Source organism: Oxyura jamaicensis, chromosome 1 (assembly GCF_011077185.1).
Source record: "Oxyura jamaicensis isolate SHBP4307 breed ruddy duck chromosome 1, BPBGC_Ojam_1.0, whole genome shotgun sequence".
In the NCBI taxonomy this organism is placed as follows: Eukaryota; Metazoa; Chordata; class Aves; order Anseriformes; family Anatidae; genus Oxyura; species Oxyura jamaicensis.
Genome location: NC_048893.1, coordinates 148,773,584 through 148,798,186, shown reverse-complemented (window position 1 = coordinate 148,798,186; position 24,603 = coordinate 148,773,584). Strand labels below are relative to the sequence as shown.

General features: G+C 38.7%; 1 protein-coding gene across 2 annotated transcripts in view; it reads right to left on the bottom strand.

Moving 5' to 3' along the window:
• Positions 1-3,038: 3,038 nt before the first annotated feature.
• TMTC4 (transmembrane O-mannosyltransferase targeting cadherins 4) overlaps positions 3,039-24,603 on the bottom strand; it is a 52,410-nt gene continuing 30,845 nt past the window's right edge. The window contains exons 9-18 of one of the 2 annotated variants that reach the window (XM_035318645.1): positions 24,043-24,245; positions 22,203-22,374; positions 21,987-22,118; positions 14,834-14,913; positions 14,553-14,660; positions 14,291-14,432; positions 13,517-13,631; positions 12,932-13,044; positions 7,018-7,087; positions 3,039-6,498 (exon numbers count right to left, since the gene is read on the bottom strand). In XM_035318645.1, coding sequence (XP_035174536.1) covers positions 6,347-6,498; positions 7,018-7,087; positions 12,932-13,044; positions 13,517-13,631; positions 14,291-14,432; positions 14,553-14,660; positions 14,834-14,913; positions 21,987-22,118; positions 22,203-22,374; positions 24,043-24,245 — 1,287 coding nt within the window. In that variant the 3' untranslated portion in view covers positions 3,039-6,346. The remainder of the gene's footprint in view (positions 6,499-7,017; positions 7,088-12,931; positions 13,045-13,516; positions 13,632-14,290; positions 14,433-14,552; positions 14,661-14,833; positions 14,914-21,986; positions 22,119-22,202; positions 22,375-24,042; positions 24,246-24,603) is intronic. The other variant, XR_004748481.1, reaches the window with a different exon arrangement.

Below are 24,603 nucleotides of genomic sequence, written 5' to 3'. Positions count from 1 at the left end.
GCCAAGAGCAGCCAGTTTCTTGAGGAGAATGCTGTGGGAAACGGTGTCAAAAGCCTTGCTGAAGTCAAGGTAGACCACATCCACAGCCTTTCCCTCATCCACCCAGCGCGTCACTTTGTCATAGAAGATCAGGTTCGTCAAGCAGGACCTGCCCTTCATAAACCCATGCTGACTGGGCCTGATCGCCTGCTTGCCCTGCAAGTGCTGCGTGATGACTCTCAAGATAATCTGCTCCATGAGCTTCCCTGGCACTGAGGTCAAACTGACAGGCCTGTAGTTCCCTGGGTCAGTCCTCCGGCCCTTCTTGTAGATGGGCGTCACGTTTGCTAGCCGCCAGTCAACTGGGACCTCCCCCGATAGCCAGGACTGTTGATAAATGATGGTAAGCGGCTTGGCCAGCACCTCTGCCAGTTCTCTCAGTACCCTTGGGTGGATCCCATCCGGCCCCATCAACTTGTGCACATCCAAGTGCCGTAGCAGGTCACCAACCATTTCTTCATGGATAGTGAGGGCCACATCTCTCTCCCCATCCCCTTCCACCAGTTCAGGGTACTGGGTATCCAGAGAACAACTGGTATTGCCGCTAAAGACTGAGGCGAAGAAGGCATTAAGCACCTCCACCTTTTCCTCATCTCTTGTAACTAAGTTTCCCCCCGCATCCAGTAAAGGATGGAGATTCTCTTTAGTCCTCCTTTTCGTGTTGATGTATTTATAAAAACATTTTTTGTTATCTTTAACGGCAGTAGCCAGATTGAGCTCCAGATGAGCTTTGGCTTTTCTAATTTTGTCCCTGCACAGCCTCGTGATATCCTTATAGTCCTCCCTAGTGGCCTGCCCACTTTTCCAAAGATTATAAACCCTCTTTTTTCTTCTAAGCTCAAGCCACAGTTCTCTGTTCAGCCAGGCTGGTCTTCTTCCGCGCCAGCTCATCTTTGGGCACGTGGGGACAGACAGTTCCTGCGCCATTAAGATTTCCCTCTTGAAGAGCGCCCAGCCTTCCTGGACTCCTCTGCCCTTCAGAACCGCCTCCCAAGGGACTCTACCAACCAGTGTCCTCAGCAGCACAAGTCAGCCCTCTGAAAGTCCAGTACAGTGGTTTTACTGGTCCCCTTCCTGGCCTTGCCAAGAATAGAGAACTCCACCATTTCACGGTCACTCTGCCCAAGACAGCTCCCGACAATCACATCCTCCACCAGTCCTTCTCTGTTTGTGAAGAGAAGGTCTAGCGGGGCACCACCCCTGGTAGGCTCACTAACCAGCTGTGTCAGGAAGCTATCTTCCACGCTCTCCAGAAACCTCCTAGACTGCTTTCTCTGGGCTGTGTTGTGCTTCCAGGATATGTCAGGGAAGTTGAAGTCCCCCACGAGAACCAGCGCTGACAATTTCGCAACTTCTGCCAGCTACCTGTAGAACTCCTCATCCGTCTCCTCATCCTGGTTCGGCGGTCTGTAACAGACCCCGACCAGGACGCTAGCCTTGTTGGCCTCGCCGATCCTAACCCAAAGGGACTCGACCTTGTCATGCCCAGCCTCGAGTTCTGCAACATCGAAAGACTCTCTAATATAGAGAGCCACTCCACCACCCCTTCTGTGCTGCCTGTCCCTTCTGAAGAGTTTATAGCCAGTCATTGCAGCACTCCAATCATGAGAGTGGTCCCACCACGTCTCCATGATGGCAACCAAGTCGTAGCCTGCCTGCTGCACGATGGCTTCCAGCTCCTCCTGTTTGTTACCCATGCTGCGTGCATTGGTGTAGATGCACTTCAGCTGGGCCATTGCCTTATCCCCCAGCCTTGCTATTGTTCCCCCTGGCACAGCTCCAACAATCCTTGCTTCAGCCCCATCCCCCTTCTTACCTAGTTTAAAGTCCTCTCAATGAGCCCTGCCAGCTCCTAGCCCAGGATCCGTTTTCCCCTAAAAGATAGGGACCCGTCTGCGGCCATCAGGCCGGGTGTCGAGTAAAGTGCCCCATGGTCGAAAAACCCGAGATTTCTGTCTTGGCACCAGCCCCTGAGCCACGTGTTTAACAGGTGGGCTTTTCGTGTCCTCTCTGTACCCCTCCCTGCCACCGTAGGGATGGACGTAAACACCACCTGCACTCCCGCTCTATCCACTAACCGTCCCAGTCCCCTGAAGTCTCGTTTAATAGCCCTCAGGCTTCTCTCTTCAATGTCATCTTTGAAGAAGCGCTTCCAGTGAAAGGGCCAAGATTCACGTGAGAATCTACATGTAATGGTAGGTATGTAAATGTACCTGAGGTCAAATGAAATGAAGAATATATGCAGGAAGCACCAAATAAAGATATTTAAAGTAAAACAAGCAAAAAAAAAACCAACAACAACCACCATCAGAACACAGATACGGGCTACACTATCACATTTGACATTCTAATAGCTATAGCTTGAAATATAACTTCAATTTAAGACAAAAATCTCATCTTTGTAAATTTACAGTTGCTTTAGATTGCTTCTAAAGCAATGAACCACAGCAAAAAGTCAATTTAACAAGAAGTTCTTACCATTTATTGTAATTGCAGACAAGCTAATGATATGTAGAACTAGACCCAAACGTTCTGCTAACATAGGCAGAGATTTGACATTCAGATGCTTTATCAGTCTCATAAATTTAACCATCTGCAGAACCCGAATCCCTCCTCATTTGTCTTATCCCATTCCCTCACCTAACTAGCTTTGACTCTCAAGGCAAGTACCTACCACTTTGCCCCCATACCAGTCTATTAATATTCTCGGTGCGAAGGATGGACTGTAGGAGAGCTATAGAGGACCAGATCAATTCATCTGAAAGCAGCAGAGTGAGATTTTCTTCAGATAGGTGAGCTGATCATCTTAGTTGCCCTTTGAAGTTAGTGAAGAGGAATGACTGCTTCAAGCACAGGATGCCTCACATCTTTTCCTTTAGATGAATCATATTTCAAATTACCTGTTTTATTCCCATTGACAACACAGAAAAAATGGGATGAATAGCTCAGATGTAGATGTCTAAAATATGTAGGAATCTGTTTCCAATTAACAGGCCCAATAGTTTTAACAAAGAAAAGATTTTTATTTCTGAGCGCTCATACACACACAATCCACATCTCTAAGTCATAAGTGTGAAATTAAACAACAGGAAACTTCATGTACATGACATTGTTCTAAACATGAGAGAAACATACAGTATGGGAACTCTCCTGAAAGTTTTTGGTGAAAAGAGGCTGTTATCTATAGCAGTGTGAACATTTTTCTGACTCCATTCTGTGCATTGAATCATTCCGTATTTCTCTCTTCAGAACTGTATTTGAACAAGCAAGCTTTGGGGGGAAAAAAAGTATCCATATTTCTTCATTTTACTACAGAATCAGACACTTTTCTATACCTTTCTTTTTATCCAGGGTGGCTGGTTTGCACTATTCCAGGAGTCAGTTATGAGGTACAAGAAAAAAAGAAAAAGGATAATAATATAAACATTTCAATAAAGCTCACTGTATTACTTTCATTCTCAAAATAATTCTAAGATAAAGTAAAAAAAAACAAACCTTAGCATTCTTAGGATTCAGCATTCTGAAAGTCTTAAAAAAATTTTAATGGAAAAAAGCAGTTGTTGCTTCTTTTGAACCCAATTAATGCGTCAACATTATGCACAATCATAAGTGTATCCTTATTACCATCATACCAGTAATTACACTGAATTTCTATAGCACTAAAAATGATATAAAACAAATACCCCCACCCCCCACAGTAACACAATAGGTGTCCAAGACCCAATTGAGAATGAATCACATTGTCTGTATTGAAGAGTAAACACCATTTTCAAATGCCAACAAGGTATTCAGCTTGTTGGCATATTGCTACCGTTTACGACTCATGAGTAGGACAAACTGATTTCCTCAGAGGAATTTCTGCAACAACTTCGGTTTGTAATGAGCTAGAGAGAATTCATACCCCATATGTAATATTGATCTACTGGATTTCTGTAACTCTAACCTGGCAGCCAACAGGCACAAATATACATATGAACTTTATGATGAGAATAATAATTTAAACTCAATATGTCATATTCCAAATATACAGAAAAGACCTGATTATATTAAACATCTATTTTCTGTTATAAACTAGCACATCCAGCCAGATCCCAGCCCTTTAATACCTCATGACTAAAGTAGTTACATGTTCTCTATATCTGATGCATACCAGGCCATCAAAGTGTGCTGTTTGTACTGAACAGTGTATCTATTTCAGCACATTTTGGGTACAAAAGTTGGTCCTGACTGAACTATACTGGTTATCAGAAGGTGACTAGCCATACTGGTGCAGTGTCCTGCTGGATCAGTATGGATACTTACCAAAAAGCATGTTTATATCCTATAAAGACATTCAGAAACTGCTTTCTGAAACTTCTCTCTGGAAACCAGAAGAAGTGGATACAATGCATTGACTTGGGGCCCTACAGGAACCAATCAGCCCTGCTGAGAGATACGGCATATTAGCAGAACGCTGCACAAATAAAAATATATTCTTCTGGTACCTCAACTAAAATTAGTATGACAACATACGATTTGGGTATGTGCAATGCAAGCATATTCATTCATTCAGAGCCAAATTTGTGGACAGTATTCCATTGCCAGCCTTGCTGTCTTGATTTATAGTTAGTCTGGAAAGAATATTACATTACTTTACCAAACAAGCTTTGTCAGAGGATGCTTGGGTAGCTCTGCAGTATTGTATTGTGCTCTGTAGACACACTTGGTTCTTGAAGCAATTGTCATTTCCAAACAAATTTAAAATTAGCCTATTATAGGTTCAAGACACAGATGTAGAATATGGTAGTCAGATGGCAAGGTCACGCGACATACTGTCCCTATGGCAGGCTTTCCCTCAACATTTTAAATGGTTCCACACATAGATGAGTTATGTATGAGGAACATTCCACAGTCTCCTATAACATAATCATTGGACTCATTAGGAAAGCTGCAAACACTGTATTGATCAATGTCTTCCTATGAGGGGAAAAAAGAACCAAGGAATGCAAAAAGAGAGGCTAAATTCCATGGTTTTCACATCTGATAGCAATCTTCCAATCTTGAATACAACAAGCAAACAAGAAAACAAATAAGAAAATAGACATGTGATGATTTCCTGAAGCAGGATTGTAAATACTGGCACAAGACAAACAACTTTGGACAGCCAGAGTTTAAACATGTATTAAAGCATAACACATTTTGAAAAGTGACACTGTTATCAATGGGTACCACCTCTGAATCATCCCGCATCAATGTGATCAGTTTACACATTAACAGTTATGCTTATTTAACTGTCTCTTTCGCAAGCTCATGAGCCATGGGAGACAAAAATGGAATCAGAGTTCCTTCCAGTTCATACCTCAATAGCCACGGTCAGGTTGTTTGCCCAGTTACTTTTTCACAGAAATTCTCTATTTACCAACAATGTAGGAGCCAAAAGTTATGTCCTTAACCAGAAAGCACTGCAGTGCCTATAGCCACAGGAATTAGCTCCTATAGACGCTATACTGTGTTTAGACCACTGACTGGCTTTGAGAGCTGATTTGTGGCCCATGCTGTCTATACTAGATGAGGCTGGCCTGCAAGAACAGAAACTCTACCTTACCCCTCCGTCATTTTAAACTTTGTTCTCGTCCCTTTGCTGCTTGCTAAAATCTTTGCCTTAAATCTAGGAGTACTTTCTTCACTCAAGCATACCTCAGCAGTATACTGGCTGACAAACCTTTTACAGTGCTCATTTACACCTGTACAAATCCTACACTTCAAATGGTGGAGCCAGAAACAAGAACAAGGGCGTTACTCAGATTACAAGAGCAGACTGATGTGCTGGAGAGAATCCATTCTTCCACTGTCTCTGCAGGACTGGCAGTAGAAAGCAGTAATAAAACTGAAGTGGACAGGTATTCTTCATACTTGAAAAGATCAGGGTTTAAGCAGGAAATTGCACTTTTTCCAGAAACACTTTCAGAAATAAAACTGCCTTCTGATATTCATCCTGCTACTAAAAAGTCAGACGAAGATATCAAATTGCAAGTGAAAGCAAATATTGCTATTTATTCACATCTGTGAATCCATCTGCATCGCTTTCGTATACCTATAAAAGTGTTCTAAGGGACTTTAAAAGCAGTTCAGGAGAAAAAAATAAAAAGATCCTCCAAACTCCAGCTGAAATGTTCGAATCTGTAGGAGGGCATAATTGGACATTCAAATGTGCATTGCTGGTGGTGGTGTTATGTTTGAGAAACAACGACTGAATCCTTTACATGGTCAAAAGTAACCATGTAACATTAACAGTAAACAGCATGCACGGACAACCTGAAAAGAAACATCAGGCACCGCCTTTCTTCTGCAATTGCTCCAATTTTCTTCTTAAGAGGTTGTAGTTTTCCTTGGTCCCGGGTGCCATAGGATCAAGCTTCAGAGAGACTTCATAGTGCTTCTTTGCTAAGTCAAGATTTCCCCAGCGATGATAAAGCACAGCTGGAACATCAGTGAAGAATTTAGTTAGCAATATTGTTGAATAATGCACAGTCTTGCCAATCACTTGGAAAACAACATTAAGGCATTTGTTTCCAGTGAGGGTCTCTCACTGGCTGGTGGCACAGTAGCTGCTTGTTCTGTTGCCAAAGGCAGGAGCAAAGCCTGGGAGCAGAACTGGCATGGGAATGATGAAGGAATGAATTACACTGTAGCCATAAATGGCAGCTCTTATCTGGTGAGCTCATTGCGGGTTACAAGCGTAGCATAAATGAACCAATTTACAGCCACTGAAGTGCAGCTACCCCTGGGCTGGATTGTGCAGCCCTCTTGATCTGTCATATCATGTGACGGCTTTTCTGGTTTAGTGCCCTGTTCTTCTCTGGCTGGCAGTTTTTCTAGGAAGTAAAATAGAAATCTGCCCAGCAGGAAGAAGGCTCAAAAGATTGCCTTTTCTTTTAAAACACAACAAATATGAAGCAAACAAACAATACAGCTGATAAGACATAGAAAAGCTCTTACCCAAATTACCGTGATAACTGGCAGCATTTGGATTGGCTTTAATTGCCTTGAGGAACAAAGCTTCAGATTCCTGAAAAATTTAGAAGAACAAGTCAACAGGACAGTCTACTCTTGCAGCATATAAAATCATACAAAATGTACACAAAATTGTAACTGAAAGAAACCCCAAACTATGCCATATCTTTATGATGCCACAGTATGTAAAATCAAGCCTGCACGATCCTGTAGTTCAGGTGGCTGTAGCCTCCAGAAAACAGTGACAGTGGTACAAGTAGAGTACCAAGATTTCGCAGGCACACATTATTTTAGCTGAGAGCTAAAAGTGAAACACAAGTAAAGCAGTTTAACTTTTTCCCCCCATAGTTATAACTATTTTCAAACATTACCTGCTGAAGTTTTACCTATTCATTCAATCAAAACAAGCGTAATGTAGCATCTGAGACAACTACTTTTAGACAGCTTTCCCTTTAACAATTTTTACCATTTCAGGCAGGAGCTTTTCAGTAAAAACCCTTCAAACAGATGTTTCAACATGGTTCTCAATGAAGAATAGCAGAGTGTCTGTTTCTTAAAAATGAAACCAACTGAACTGTTCCTCGTATTTCTCACAAGCAACCTTTTCCATATTCCCAGCTTCAGTGCGTGTGCTCTTAGGACTGTTGATGTCTGAGTAGTTAGAAAAGCTAAACTCTCACCAAATTTTCACAAGAACAATTTACTGCTAAGTTAATTCCCTAATTCAACATTTTTATTTTACCAAACTAGTTGCTGATATAGACACTTTTGTTCCAGAGCATAGTTCCTGTATAAGTTTAGAAAGATATTTCCCAATCCAAATGGACCATATTTACTCACTTGCATACAAGAATAGATACTTTAGAAAAGCAATTTCACTTGGATCCTGGGCTATGCTGTGTTTTAGAGAAAGTTGCTCATTTGGTTTCAGGGCAAATTACCTGGAGATAAAATTACCTGTTCTAATGCACACACTTAATGTCCAAGCTATTTGAGAACAACCCTGGGGAAAAGGCCTTTCCTTTGCGCTAAGCCTTTGCTATTTAAAACTACACATCACCACACAAGCTCTGCTAAAAAAGAAAACCTATCAGCCAGATTTTTGATTCTGCTGTGTTCTTCTGAGAAGTATGACATAAGTCTCCATAAGGGCCCCGCAGGTGAGAAGTTTCTGCTATCAAGATTCAGTGACTCAACTGAGTGACTTTAGAGCTTCCTGGTATGTCCAAATTCAAACCCAAAGTTCACGCTTTCAAAGCATTCCAGAGCACAACTAAGGCTGTCACTCTCAAGCCAAAAAAGACTGATGCAGAAAGTGCCTTTGTTTTGTAAAATCAAGGAAATTACAAAAGCCCTCAGGTTCTTGACAAATCCTTTTGTAGGACATACTTTTTTTCTGTAGAAGGACAACAAGGGAACCAGATGTCCAGAAATTTATGCAGTATATGATTCTTTAGTACAAGTTTTGGCTTTGCTTTTCTTTCGCATCATCATCAGCTTTATCATTCTCATACCCTGGCTATTAATGTACTTGGATGAACTATTTGAGCTATTTGAGACCCGCTGTGTTTAGACACTTCATTAATGATTTGGGTGATGAGACTGAACGCGCTATCAGGAACATTACAGATAGCCCTTAAGGAAGGGCTGTGGTCAGTACACTGGAGGGGAAGGCTACCATTCATACCTAGATAGTATAGACAAATGGACTGGCAGGAATCACAGGATGGCTGAGGCTGGAAGGCACCTCTGTAGGCCATCTGGTCCCACCCTCCTGCTCCATCAGGGCCACCCAGAGCAGGTTGTCCAGGCCCATCTCCAGGCAGCTATTGAAGGTCTGCCAAGGAGGAGACCCCACAGCCTCTCTGGGCAACCTGTGCCAGTGCTCCATCACCCACACAGCACAGAAGTGCTGCCTGATGTTCAGTAGGAATCTCCTCTGTTGCAGTTTGTGTCCATTGCCTCTTGTCCTGTCACTGGGCACCAACAAAGAGAGCTTGGTTCCTTCTTTGCACCCACCCTTCAGGTATTTATAGATATTGAGAAAATTTCCTCTGAGTTTTTTCTTCTCCAGGCTAAGCAGTCCCAGCTCTCAGCCTTTCTTCAAACAAGAGGTACTTCAGTCCCTTCTGATCTTCATGGCCCTTTGTTGGACTCTCTACTATGTCCTTGTCTCTCTTGTACCACCAGGGAGCCCAGAACTAGACACAGTCCTCAGGTGTCACCTCACCAGTGCTGGGTAGAAGGGAAGGATCTCCTCCCTTGACTTGCTGGCAATACTTTGTCTAATGCAGCACTGGACACCCTTAGCCTTCTTTGCTGCAAGGACACGCTGCTGGCTCGTGCTCAGCTCGGTGTCCACCAGGACCTCCTGTGCTTTTCTGCAGAGCTGCTTTCAAGCTGGCTGTCCCCTTGCATGTTCTGGTGCCCGACTTGGTCAGGGATTGGACTAGATGACCTCTGGATGTCCCTTTCCAGTCAAAATTATGTTACGATTTTAAGTCAGTCACTTGAGAAACGTTCCAAGATTCAAACATTTGGCAAGCCTCGTGGTATTGCAAGATAACCTCTTTATATACACCCAACCAAACCTAAAAATCAACAGCAGAATGGCACTTGAAACCATTCAGTAGTCAGAAGTCCTACAACTTGTAATTTTTCCACTGCAATTTCTAGTATTTTAATTTACTAAGTAAACTTCTGCTTTCCTTACTGGGCAGGCTAACAACAGACTGAAAGCTGTGCTGTCCACTTACCTCCCTTTTATGCCTGAATGCTGTCACCTACACAGAGGAGAAGCAGCTAGTGTACAGACTCACCCTTTCACTGCTGATGCTATGATGGGACAACATGTGCAGTGCATTCCCAGAAAATATAATAAAACACGTGCTCAGATTTGACTGACTCTCATTACTGTACATATCTCCAACCACATACTGGAAACACTCTTACTGCCACTGCTTTGCTTGTAGAAGCATACTGTCTGATTAAAGGCTATTTAAGGTGCATCACATTCATATTATTGCAGATATATGGAATAAATATACATTCCAGTACATCCGGTGATATTTCAAATTACTGTCTTGCCAAAGCTTTAAATCAAGTGTTGTCAAGAAACTTGCACACTGTGTATAGCAAAGGCTTTGGGAAAGCACACTGCATTCCATCTGCTGCCAAGGCCACAGCACAAAATTGTTGTCTGGCTTTATTTCAAATAGAAAAAGTGCTGAATGTTTCCAATTTGTTGTACTTCTTACAGAAAAAGCATAGATGTATACAGAAGAAAAATACAGCATACATATTTTCAAAGAACTAAAGATAGCTTGATTCTCTGTCCATTGCAACAAGAACAAGTACTTAAATGAGAAATCGAACTTGATATAATAGATGTTTTTTTTTTTTTAAAAAAAAGCAAAAACACCAAAACAGCTCATCCTTTATGTGCCTTTGTTTCTGAAACAATAAATCATTCATGAATAGATACAAACTGAAATCGTAATGAGTTGGGGGATTTTTTTTTTGGTCTCAGAAAATCCATCTACTGAAAAGAACATTTGAAACTGAAGAATATTGTGTACTTATTTGAATGAACTCTTTCATAATAGTAAAATCTTTTCAATTTGGTGCCTTTTAAAGTAAGTACCAAAAACCAAGACAAAACCTAAAAAACACAACAAACCCAAACCAAATCTTACTTCATGGCAACAGAGCCAACGTAGTATCAACTTTTATACAGACACATAACAAGTAACCTAATAAATGAAATGCCTGAGGTTATGCAACACAACAGACACAGCCAGGCAGCCCTCTGCAAATCACCTCCATCACCCTGACAGCCTCCAATCCCCCGTCTTCCCCTCTCCTCCCATACATAATAAAAATCCTTAAAGAGCCATCCACTTCTGTTTTTACATGTTGATGAGGTAGGCAAGAAATCTTAATCTCCCACTCTTTTTACCTTCATTTTATATTCTCCCACTTAAACAAACAAACAAAAACAACCAACAAAAACAACCAACCAAACAAAAACCACAAACAATCTTGTATCTCTGGTTTCCAGTCCATGCAAAATACAGCTACTGCTATCGTTACCTTTTCTAAGTGCACTTTCCAATGCCCTTAGTTTGCTCTCCCTATTTGAGTTTGCTCTCATCAATTTCAAGTTAGTAGATAAGTTATACTTTGCTCTGCACAAACCTACTACTCCCTGTTGAACTATTAAAACTGTCAGTGGCTCCCTCCTTTCTTCCCTGGGCTCTACTGCACCTTCTGCTTTATTCAGGATGCTGACTTGAAGGCTTGAGTTTCTCCCACCATCATTTCCACTGTCTCCAATGCATTCCCATGCAGCATAATAACCTTTCAGAACTAGCCATCAAAAGCACTACCTGCTTTTTTATTTTTTAAATCTACTGTGGCAGACTTGTTTTCCTATACCTGGAAAAAGTTTCCTCACTAGTTTTTCACTTATTTCTTCTACTTACTTCATTATAAACATTTTTTATTCTGTCAGGCTGCATATTATTCTTGCTACATAACTGTACAATACTCTATTCTTTCACACTCATGACTCATCAAAATAATACTAGCAATTAACTCCTCCATAATGTTATCCTTATACATTCTGGATGTTAATTTGTATCCTTCTGGAACTTTGTTAATGTAACCTAAAAATATATTTTATAACAGCTTCAGGTGGAAAGAGAACAGCAATAGAGTGTACAAAAAATGAAACTGACAGTCTAGAGAAAATGCAATGTGGTGTGTAACAGCAACACAGAAAAACTAGGTGTTAGGCCTGCCATGGCCTCTGACATGTGGACAGGTCATCACTCCACATTTGGACATGACTGGAAATGTTAGTGAACACAGTCATTGGTGGGAAAAAAAATGCATCCATTCTATCAAGTCTATGAAGTCTAACATCATAAGATCTTACTTCACTTACACTGAGGATGTTCCTTCAGCACTGCTAACATTACAACATGTCAAAAAGCCATCAACCCCCCTGAGAGCCATAGTTCAGTAAATGATGTTTTTCTGAGGAATACGAAAAAATTCCTCCATTATTTATTTGTCCCTATTGCCTGCATCTATCGGTAACTATGGAGTCAATTAAAATAACGAAAAATATTAACGATGTATAATTTATTCTCTGAATGTTCATACAATTCCTTCTGGAAAATATGTCTCTGACCTCAACTGCATTACATTTACTACTTTTAAATATAAGTAGTTAATACTGAAGTACCACTCGCTAGCTGGCCAACTATATTCAAGTGAAAGTTCAGTACATTGCTCTATGTATGAACATACCATAATATTCTGCGGTTACTTAGGTATCCCATCCTCAACCTGGGATTAGAGAGTCTGTGATATCTTCATTTTAGATGGCTTCTGAGGTAAAGAGGCTAGAATTCATATCGGGTAATGGTAAACCTTGCTTCCTTACAAAGAGCACAAGAACTAACACATCACATCTGATTTTGGACCCTGAACCAAGGACTTCAAATCAGAGGAGGTTCTCTCCGGAGAGAACCAGTGAACCAATATAAGACCCTAACTGCCCTCTAGTGTGCTTAAGAGCCTATTTCTCTTCAATGACCATTGACATCGTTCAGGGCAGCAATGTTCCAAAAACAGACATCTAAAATAAGGTGAGATGAATTTAGGTCAGAGTCACACAACAATTCCATGACAGAAATGAGCACTGAATCTTGACAAAGTCACAGTCTGTGATGATTTCCTCAAACAGTTTCTACAGAAACACACACAAGAGTTTATACACAGTATACACAGTATATATGGTTATATATACACAGTATATACGGTTAAAGAAACACTACCACCACCACAACAACAACAAAAAAAAAAACAACACAGAGCTCTAGTTACCTACCTTATATTTTTGTGATTTCCCCAGTACATTTGCCAAAGAAAACATAAGGGAATGATCATTAGGTATTAACTCCAGTGCCTCTCTTCCAACTGCTTCTGCTTGAGCTAGATTGCCTAGATTGGAAAAAAGAGAAGGCATCTTAACACAGCTTACTAGCTACTTTTCATGCTGCAAGCACACCTACTATATATGAAGGGCTGATTATTTCATGTGTTTTTAAAGAAAAACCAGGTGTCTCTGACACAAATATAAAGGCCTACAGAATAAGACAACAGAAAGCTTCCATTTTATTTTCAACAAATAACACTTTTAGAAGAACAAAAGCAGAGATTCGAGAGTTCTGAAGTTTGGTCTCTAATAAAAACATGCTTGCAAAATGATGTCATTTAAAACGAGGATCAGAAATGCAATTGATGGGCTGGATTTCAAGTGATGCTTTAACACCACTGAGTTAGAAAGGATTCTAATTTTTATGGAGAGTATCTTGGTAGCCAAATAAGTAGAACTCCTTTTAGATAAATAAACATCAAACTGAGTTTTGAAAGACACTGAATTAGTCATTAAAATATTCCAATGGGTTTATACCTGTGTTATCAAGTAATATAATCATATTGTTCCAAGCCAAGCTATGCTCTGGTTTCAGAACTGTAGCATTCCTCCATGCATTCAATGCATCTATATGGCGATTCAAATCTGCATACTAAAAAGAAAGAAAACTCCAGTAATTTCACTCTGATTTACTTTACTTTCCAATTATGAACTAAAGGCACCAGGATTATTAATCTCTCTCTCTGTTCCAGTAAAACTTGCTCTTACAGATAAAAATAAGAAATGTAAAAAGAATACTAGGGTAGCATGGAAGACAGACTGGTATATATTCACTTTTATGTTGTTTTTTTTCCTCTGGAAGCCAGTCAGATACATATGCACCAATAAGGGGGGGAAGAAAATTAGCATGTAATTTAGAAATCTACACAAGAGAATAAGTAAATATTTACTGTAAGTATTTCCATGAATCTAAAATCATTTTTTTGCATAGTTCTACTACCTAACACTTTGTTGGAATATACTCATGACTGTAAAGCAGTCTGATATTGATAAATGTTTAAAAAACTCTCTTAAACAAAAGATCACAATCTATATTTTTGGTTAGATGTCTTTACATGGAAAGTAGGACTACCAAAGGTGATAAGAAAGGAATTATACTAGGAAAGCAATATAAAAAGCTATTGAAAGTAGGAAATCACCCTGAACTACAAATCGATTAAACTGGAATAATGATCAGCATTTAACAACATAGCAGAAATATATGCACACACAAATTACTCTAATAGCAATAATTTATTCAAAAGTACTCACCAACCGCCCTAAATTGTAGTAACAATCTGGATATTTTTTCCTGTGTTTAATTGCTGTCCAGTAGCTTTGCTCTGCCTCTTCAAACCTTCTTAAACTGTTCTGTACTATTCCTAGATTCATCCATGCAGCAGCAAAATCAGGTCTGAATAAATTGGAGAAAAAAATAAGAGAGATGACAACTGAGCACTTTGAACAGAAGATCCCATTGTATCCTTTCTGCTCAACTGGTGCAAAATACTGCTTGGCTTTGTTCTAAACATACTGTATTTGTACAGCTAAGGACAGCAACTCTTCTGCTTCCTGGAGCTCATTTCTTTCTTTCAGAATATTTCCAAGGTTGTTCATGGCATGTACATATTTAGGATTCAACCTAAAATGTAAAATTTAAGAGATTATTATTATGTATGGAAGACACATTCCTTTATGCAAATTGTTAGCTCTGCATCGCTGCAGAACATGAAAATGAATACCTAAGCATTTTCTCCCTGTTAAACCTTAAAGCAATTTTAGGATAGCTCAATAAAGCAGTAAAATTTCTAATACCTTACAGCTTCTCTGTAGTATTTGATTGCAGCACTTTGATTTCCCTTGTCAGCCAGGTTTTTGCCAACATTGTAGTGCACCTGAAAACACAGATGAACTTTTTAGCCAGATGCCACCCAGTCAGATATTTTGTGGAGTCAAGTTGCTAAAAATTCTTACTACAAATAGATACAGACAGAATTTTTGTCATTCACTACTGCTTTATGTTGTAGGTGGATCTCAAGACTGGTCAATACAGACAATGACAACAGCAAGATAAAATATGAGGAATAAATTAATAGATCAACTTACCTGTTTTAGCTAGTTAAGAAAGATTTTTCACTCCCTGGTATTATAAATGAGGTCATGACACTATCTGTAATAGTTTTTATATGGACACCTCTTGTCCTTCATTTATTTGTCAGATGCCTAAAAGAAAGGCTGACTCATTCAAATCTAGCATAGCAGAAGATAAACTATAGCAATATGCGTTGATTAAACTTGGCTTTCACTATAGCATAAGCCAGAAAAAAAATAAACAGAAAAATTAAGCTAAGCTCCATATTTCAAAACAAAGAAAACCCACAAAGAATGCCAACCAGCATTCACCCTGCAAAAGACCCAAATATTATTGTCTTGACATAGTAATGCAAGAAACATCATCTCTGGAAAAAAAAAAAAAAAAAAAAAAAAAAAGTGTGTGGCATCATGTTGAAGACCTTGACTGTTAAAAAGCAGAGAATGAAGGGAAGATCTAGGGCTTTGGGATAACTACAGGGAAAAAGATCCTTATCATTTGAATTTATGATAAGGATTAAAGGATTAGGTAGGAATTTCAAGAAAAAATCTTAATTGGAAGACATTTTGTATCCTACTTTAAGACTACGTTCCCTGGTCAAAGGAAGACTGAAGTTTAGAAATAAAAGTGTTTTGAGTACCAAGTCCTGCAAATAGACTTCTCTGCAACTAGACCAGAATTCATTACATAAATTACCTTACTATTTGAAATTAAGTTGTAAGCCTCATCTAAACAAACTCTCACACTGTAATTTTTTCCATACCTCGAAAATCTAATTTAAATCTCCTCAGAAACACTGTGCTGAAATTACTTCACACTGAAGTACATAAATATAGGTTTGTAATACATTTAAATAAGTCTAATTCACATTATACAGTCAAAAAAGTAGTTAATCTCATGTGTCCATCAAAGGATTAATTCTCATCGTGTTTGGTGCAATACCTGGGACCCATTGATCCAAGACACAATTATGCTTGAATCTATTACACTATTTAGTCACTGAATTCCACCTCTACGTGACTGTGACTATGCTGTAACATACCATCAACAAATCAAATTAAAACTATTTTCCATGCTCTCTAGAATAAGTGAAAAAGTAGTTTCACTGGTTTTAAAGATAGCAAAGATGCTGTAAGGCTTACTAAGTTTTCACAGAAGCAGCTCCTTAGGCTGTAAGGCACACAAATTCAGCATCCCATAAAAGCTTTAGTACAGCTTTCAAGTTAAAAAAATAAAAATCCAGGCACTTCCTTTGTACATTCATAAAAATATGACAAGGTCCACTCCAAAGAAGTAACAGAACGGTACATTTATATCAAGGCATAGCCATTTATAAAGATCACTTAACTTTGACAAAAATAGAATGGCACTGCTTTCCAATGAGTCATTACAGTAAAATGATACACCTTGAAAAATGCTTCTTAGGACTGAATATTATTTGTATCATCTCTTCATGAAATTTTTCAGCACACTATGACAACATTCTTACCAAACTGGATTGCTGTGATTATATATGCTGAAATTTACACACTCAAACTCTATCTAGAGCAAATTAGGTTATTAAATTTTGCTGTGCTCCCAGATAAAAGATAACTTGTGGCAAATCAGAAAAAAAAAATCAAGGAAGATTTCAGTCAAGAATTTATATTACCCCTTAAAATACCTGAATGCACATTTCAGTATCAGCAAAACTAAGACTACATTCAATTTCTTCCTCTAAAATAGTTTTGAGTGCATTTTTTTCTTATTGTTTTACATTTTACAGAAATCATAAGTATTCTGCAAGAAAAAAAAAATTGATTACAAGACTGAGGACAGACCATACAAGAAAAAAATCAAAAAATACATTTTAGCTGTCTTTTGTTATGAACAACCCATCGGCATTTCACTTTCTGATTCTACTTATTCCTCAGTTTCTTGAAGTGCGGAACTTCTTAACGTCCATTTCTATCTAAAGCAGCAGTGGAAAGCTTTTTCTCATGTAAACAGAATTGTGTGTATTGCAAAAATCCAAAAGATATCAATTATTTAAAGTCAAAACATGACATGAAATATTAAGTGTACATACATATTTTGTGAACTGAACTAGAAAGATGTATTATAGTATTAAAACCAATAACAAGACTATTTACAGTGTATTTCTTCTGTCCTCAGATACAGTTTCTGCATGAAAGGAAATGATATTTCTAAGCAATACTCCTGAAAATGAAGAGTTCCTTGTTGTATGTTTCCTAGCTTCCCTTCAAGATAAATTGAAGCCTGAGCTCCTCTAAATATATTGGTGACAAAGAAAGTAAGAGAAGAAAAATTGTTTAACAAGTGAACCAAAAGAACCCCTCAGCCTAACATAAATATCGAATGACAAAAAGAGCTGTCAAGATAATTTTCAATGGGTAAATATGCAGTAAATATATATATATAAATATATATATTTAAATGTAGTTATTTTTAAAAACATTCAGGAGTTGTTTCTAGGCATACAGAATCACTTGAAAGGTGCAGATTACTTTTGCTGAACAGCCATGTCTCTCACTTCTTTTGCCATTAGAGAGAGCTGCCAAGATGAGCCTTTTGCTCTACTCCCCTCAACCAGAGTTACAACAATCTACATGCCCTCCGCTAAGCACAAGGCTGTAATTCTCCTTGATCACTCACTCCTATGACCCCTATCTGCTCAATGTGGGGACAAGCACTTTCTATATGCCAGTGGGAGGGAAGAATCTGCCTTTTAAAAATGAGGTGGGCAGTGTGATTGTTTTAAATTTAATCTCTAGAGAGATGTTTCTTCTGCCTTTGATTGATACTGCCCAGGACAACCTGGGAAAGGAGTTTCCTTTCCTGATTAAACATTTAAGAGCAGATATACCATTTCATTTTCAGATGAGCATTAATGATGGATATCAACTGGAAATGACATGTTACATTATGCCCACTTACTCCTTTATCAAACTTAAACACGTAATTACTTTACAGTAATAGCTCTAAAATGAACATTTCTCAGGGATGAATAACAACACAGCATTCTCTGCAATGAGGGCAATTAGGAAAGAGGAAAGTACTAAAAATACCCCACGAGAAAAGTTGGTTATCTCAACAGGCATGCCATATTTAAAGTTAACATAACCATGGCACCACAGCCTAGCCCAAGAATTGAAAAACAGTCTCAAGGCTCTGTTGTACATTTTCAGGATTAAAACAGCTTGTCTTTGCAAACTATTATGAGAGATATGTTTGCCCTGAAGCATTAAGAATAAAGCATGGTTAGTAGCACATTCTTTTCAGAGTATTGTAACTTCAGAGGTTTTGCTACTGAAGTGTTTTCTTCCTAAAAATCACATTTATTCAATTCTATGTGGTAAAGGAAAGCTGGTGGCAAGGAGAATGTTAACTGTTTACATTTAAATTTAGCTATTTCGAATCTACAAAAAAAAGAATGATCACTATTTCTCATGTATTTAATGATATTCTTGCAAATTTTAATGATATAATTAATTAGAAGAAGTCATCCAGAAATAAGAGCTGTCTCTGGATTCTGAAAAATTGTCCTGGCTTTGCTAAGAGGGAAGAAAAAAGTAACTTGACATTTCCAACAGTAACTCACTGCATGGCAGAGAAAGCCAACAAGATGAAATAATCTTCAGGAATAATCTTCAAAAATCTAAAGGAAACAAGATGCATCAGACTCAGAGTGTGAAGAGCAATACAGCAATGTCTAGAAACAGCGAATAGCAGTAGAAGGGCAAAATCTCGTATCACCTTATGCATCCACATCTGAGGCAGTTGTCAGGACTTCTGTCAGAATCAGTGGAAAGAAGCACACAGAACAGAGTGCAGTCCTTCTGGCCTGTGACAGTCACATAGCTCAAGATGATGACAAAACGTGCTAAAAGGGACAGTTTCTCCTCCCAGTTATAAAGGGAGCCTATCTGGATTGCTCACATGTAGACGTCTAAAGCTAAGGGGATGAATCCCAAGCCAGTAAGTAGTCTGATATGGCAAAACTGTAGTTAGGCTTTCTTCATAGCCTGCAATTAGATATTCCAGTACTTCAACAAAGCACTCCAGGATTAACTTGCAACATACTGACATCAATGAAAAGATTCTGAATTAGATCCAGTGAGCCTTTTCTAAGCCATTAGCACGGAATCATTCCAAATTTATAAACTACCTGTAGCATATTATTAACATACCAGGTGGAAACAGTCTATGTAACTGTTCACAAAATCTGCCTTGGTAGAGAAAAGAGGCCAGGCGCTAACTCACACTAGTGCTTACCACCATTGAACTCCAGGAATTCAGTGAATCTATACTGTATGAAAAAAACAGAAATGGCATACAGGCACCTTCTGCTCATCTAAGCAAAATACTGTTAAGTGTATTCAAAATGTATACTATACACTGTATACAGTCTAACCACCTTTCAAACCAACTCAAGCATAGGACCAAGCAAGGGTGACATACTCCTGGACGTAGCTATAACATGCTCCTTTCTCTCTCCAATAAATAAATGCACAAACGTATATACTTAAAAATATGCAACAGTTTCTCTTTAGACACAGAGCTGCCAGACTGTTCTGTATCATGAACTTAAAATCAAAAATCTCTAACTTCATTATGGTACTTGATTATTTCCAACACATTCCAAAATTACTAGGCCATGTTTATCAAAAATGATACTAAATTTCACCACCTCGAGCCAGATGCATCCATCAGTCAAAGGAGGTAGATTTGCTACTATGCCAGAGAATCTGATTTATTGCAGTTTCCACACCTCTATTTAAGAAAGATATTCAAAGAAGGTAAGTCTGAAATTAGAGAATGCACTATTTAGAATCAAGATAAATTTATTTTACACTGCTCATATATAGACAATTTGGAATTCAGAAGAGATGTACGACAAAGCTTGAATTAGGAGCTGCAGCTTTTGTTGGCAGTTGGGTAACACCTGAAGATTCTAGGACCCTGCTACATAGGAGTATTAAAGCACGAGCATTTTACACATATTAAAGATGCTCCAAGAAAAATAATAAAAAACATATTATCTACATTCATCTCCTGGTCTGCATCAGCCTTGCACTAAAATAAATGGACCAATGAAAAGTCCTGTGGAGTCAGCTTTAAAGGAAGTCTGCAATATCATGACAAGAAAAGATCAAAACGGAACCCAGCTCCATTTTTTACATTTATCTTGGTCAAAATTGACTGAAGTCCATGAAGAAAAAAAAAAAGACTAGCTTTTAGGCATGGACTCTCTAACACTCTTGCCTAGCAAAGTTCCCTACTAATGCAATTTCAAAGTGACTCCTTAAAGAAAATTGGAATGTGAATCTATAAAAACCTCCCCGTACACATCACCATGCTCTCCATTTGTGCAAGCTGTCGCAAGTAGCAATACAGTCCAGGCATGTCTAGAGGGCCCAGTGTTGACAAACACAAGCTCATTTTCCCTGTACACTCATTGGCTTTGAACCAGCTGCATTAGTTCAGTAGCTTGCACACAGCTTATCGGCTCAAGCACAGCACTGTGCGAACACAGCTACACAGCTTCCCAGCCAGACGTGGCTTGTGTCCAAGGACCTTGGAGCACAGGCAGAGTGGGGATCTGTCTAAAGTACTCTTGCCATAGCAGATGGATGGAGCTATACACAAAGAAGCAGATTGCATTTGCTCCATTTATAGTATGCACTTATCATTCAGAAGACAAGATACACTGAGGTCATCATTAAAAAGGAGATGGTTGCCTACCACTGCCACAATAAAATACTACAGCTCTTTTTCTATGTATCAAAATCTGAGATTATTCAAAGATATCACCATGCTCTAAATATTGATCATAAATGCATTTTAGAGCTCACTGATGCCTATTTGTATTCTAGTATGTGCTATATTTATCATTCCCTTCACAAAGTTGAGCATTTCTTGGCTGTTTAAACTCTGTATCTTCGTCTGTATTTTCTAGGTTACAGGAATCTAATCTTTCAGAACATCAGTGTGTTATTAACAAGCTGTGGATTCCTATTCTGAGGCTCACTGAAGATAGTGCGTCCTAAAATTTAGACAACATCAGGGCTCTGTGGTACACTCCAACAGATCCCAGTCTCAGCTACCGAACGACTGCTGCAGAGTTCACCTCTAATGGCAGGCTAGATTGAGTCTACCATGCTACACTGATGTTCAGTGCAGTGAAACATCTTATCGAGTCCCATCTCTGACTTTTTTCCTCACTAAGATTTGCAAGGGATATTGCAGCTTTCCTCATTGCTTGTGTCTGAAGACTACCTAGCTCATTCAGCCACTGTTAAAGAGCAGAAGTAGGAGCAAAGATTTTACCCCATGTCCAGCAATTAAACAGATGATATGCTTCTTTCTCCCTTAGCTGTGCAGGCTATACACACCACTGGGAGGTACAGAAAGAAGATTCTAAAATCATAGCATAGGAATTATTTGGGTGAATGCACTTCAACTTACTTAAATCCTCGTTGATATTATGTTGTAATAATCTGCAATTATGCATACAGTCCTTTTAAGAGATTTTCCTAGCACATCTGATTTGACTGGATGCTTTTTCCAGAGGTATATTCCCCTTTCTCCTCCCCCTCCTCACTCCCACCCCCAAGTTCTGAATTACAGTTTCAGAACAATACAAAATTGTAATTTGCACTGTCTGATATTGACTGTGCACTGTGTACTGACTGCATTAACACCATAATTTAGGTGTCTGATATGTCGTATTTTTGCCCCAATCAAGACGGAGGTCTACTATACCACACTACATCAAGTACAGACGAGCTCTTCTACCCCAAAATTAAAAACACTTTCTTTAAAAAAAAAAAAAGAAAAAGAAAAAAAAAGATTAAAAGTCCACAACTGACTTACTTTTGCATTTAGAGGGCACACAGACAGCGCACTCCTAAAAAGCTGTTCTTCTGACCTCCACTGACTGCTGCGGAGCGCACAGCGCATAACGTTTATCAGTAAGATTCCAAGTACTGCGACAGCAAGAATTTTCTTAAAGAAAGAGAAACCAGTTAAGAACCAAACCACTCAACTGAAACACTTCATCATCAGCCTTAGTGATTATTTTGATAATACCTTTTTCTTGGCTTGCTTACTCAAGAGAGTAAATCCGTATGTAAACAGAATACAATAGCCAATACTGGGGAGGTAGATGACTCTCTCTGCAACAACAAATCCTACACGGAAGAACAGGTTACTTGCAGGAAGAAAAGGGATAATAAGAAATCCAAGTCCCAGTGTAAGAATTCTGCAAACAAGAAAGATTCTCAAATTAATCACAAAGTTTAATAGAGTACCTTTCCCACTTACAAACTTTAGAATACCTTTCCTACACATAAACTTTATTAAAAAACAGAAAGATGAACATATGGAGCAGGGCGTTCAAAAGCAGACTTTGGGAGCTAAATAACAAAATCAAATTATGTTTCAATAACATTTTGACACTTCTTTCTATCAGGGAGTTTTAAAATCCTAACTATAATTCCCAGAAAAGCAGCGTTCATGCTTCCAGAGCAAAAAATAAACACATTAAACATTAATTACATAATTCCTATTAAAATATATGGGCAAAAAAGCTAATGATAAAAGCTATCTGTCTAGTTTTGGAACTAATAAGACAGTAACATAGGGAAGAAAATACAGGTCACTTAAGGAACTTAGGTAAGTTTCCTACTGAGAGCGTTGTCTTTCCTAACAAAGACATCAATAGCAGAATCCATTGTGTTTAACCACGTGAAAGTGACTCATCTACACTCTCCACAGTCATTGGAGAGAGGCACTTCTCAAAGGCAGTTCATCTTCCCTGTTTCAGGTACCTACATTAGGAATGAGTAACGCTCAGCAGGTAACTCTTTATGTACTACAGAAAACTTAGACAACTGAGAATAGGAACCCTGTGTCCATGTCAGGCCACAGGCATGGTAGTTTTCTACTCCAGTTTATTACAAATAAGTCTCTATACTGTAATGTAAATGACAAATCTAGAGTAAGGTCTCTTCTCCTAGTCTTCTCTTAGTCCCTTCTCCTCCCTAATTGTCCTTGGCCTTCACTTTACTTTTGTCTTTATTTTTACTAAAAAACCAAAACCAACACCTGTTCAGCAATATTGGCTTAATGAGCATTTAAAAGAAAACACGAAGACACTTGTAACAAGTGTAAACCCCCTTCAAAATGGTTTTATCTGTGCAAATGATTATGGGAATAAAGGAAAGGAAGTCTAGTGGGATGACAGCCTTTGGGGAGACACAGGGAAAGAAATTAAATTACAGAATACCACAGAAATAAAAAGAAAATATTCAGTACTCTGAAAAGATGACCTCATTATGACTGAGCTGCTGAAAAATGTTAAAGAGCTGAGAAATTAATTATACATAAAATCCATAGGAATGGACAAAAGTTTACAAAAGTTAAGCAGAAGACCTTAATAAGACAGAATAATTTACAACAAATTTTTAGTTTCTTTTGGTAAAGTACAAGTTGTTTCTTGATGGTCAGCATCCTATTTTTTAATAGTATGTCTACCTCCTTTCAAAGCACATCTCCTCTCTCTTTAATAATTAGGAGAGAAGATTAAAGGAGATGATGACTTATAAGAAGCAAGGGCAACAGCAGACTATTCTGTTCTGAGCAGAGATTACTTTTTACCACCTACGGAGTTAAGGATCTCAAAATGCCGTATCAGGAGAAAAATAAAGCAGCCATCCATACCTCCCCCTCTAAGACTGCTTCCCACTAGCCTGTGTACAGTGATGGGCCCAAATTGGGATAAACTGTAATGACAGCTATAAATATTTATTTGAACTGCATTTGCTAGACACTGGTTCCACTGAATTGTTAAAATTATCAGTACTGAATTTAACAAAATAATACCGTACTCAAGTTGTCTGGGCGTTTAAAATTCATCACTGTCTCTTACCTTCTCTTATGGCTGTCTTCTGAGCACAGAGCTTGGCATATCAGGCCAATTAGGCAGAACCAAAGTGCTGCTAGTGCAATTATCCTCCAGTCGCTGACGGATTTAATGAGGGGTATGCAGCCCATTGACCAATCAAAACACAGCCACCAGGGACATAACAGCAACCATGCATTCAGTGAATAGTAGTAATTATAGTTTATAGCCTGTCAGTCAAAAAGAAAACAAACATTTATTTGATACTAAACTTAAGTGTGAGGGGAAGAAACTTTAGTTCTTGTTTTCTATCATTTCTGCTATTGTAAAATATTTCTTATACAAAAAGAGGCCTCGAGTACTACATCTAATTGTATATGTACTTACTTCACAGCTGTGAAATTATTATTCTTAATATACTTACATGGTTCTCCTATTCAGAGCAGGGAAATACAGTTCTATACTGTGCAACCAATACCCACATGTAGAAAGAGCAATTTCCCAGAACAGGAGGAAATGTCAAAAGACAACACCTTTCTTTTAGTCTTTATCTCCAAAGCCATATTTAATACAGTCAGCCAATACATA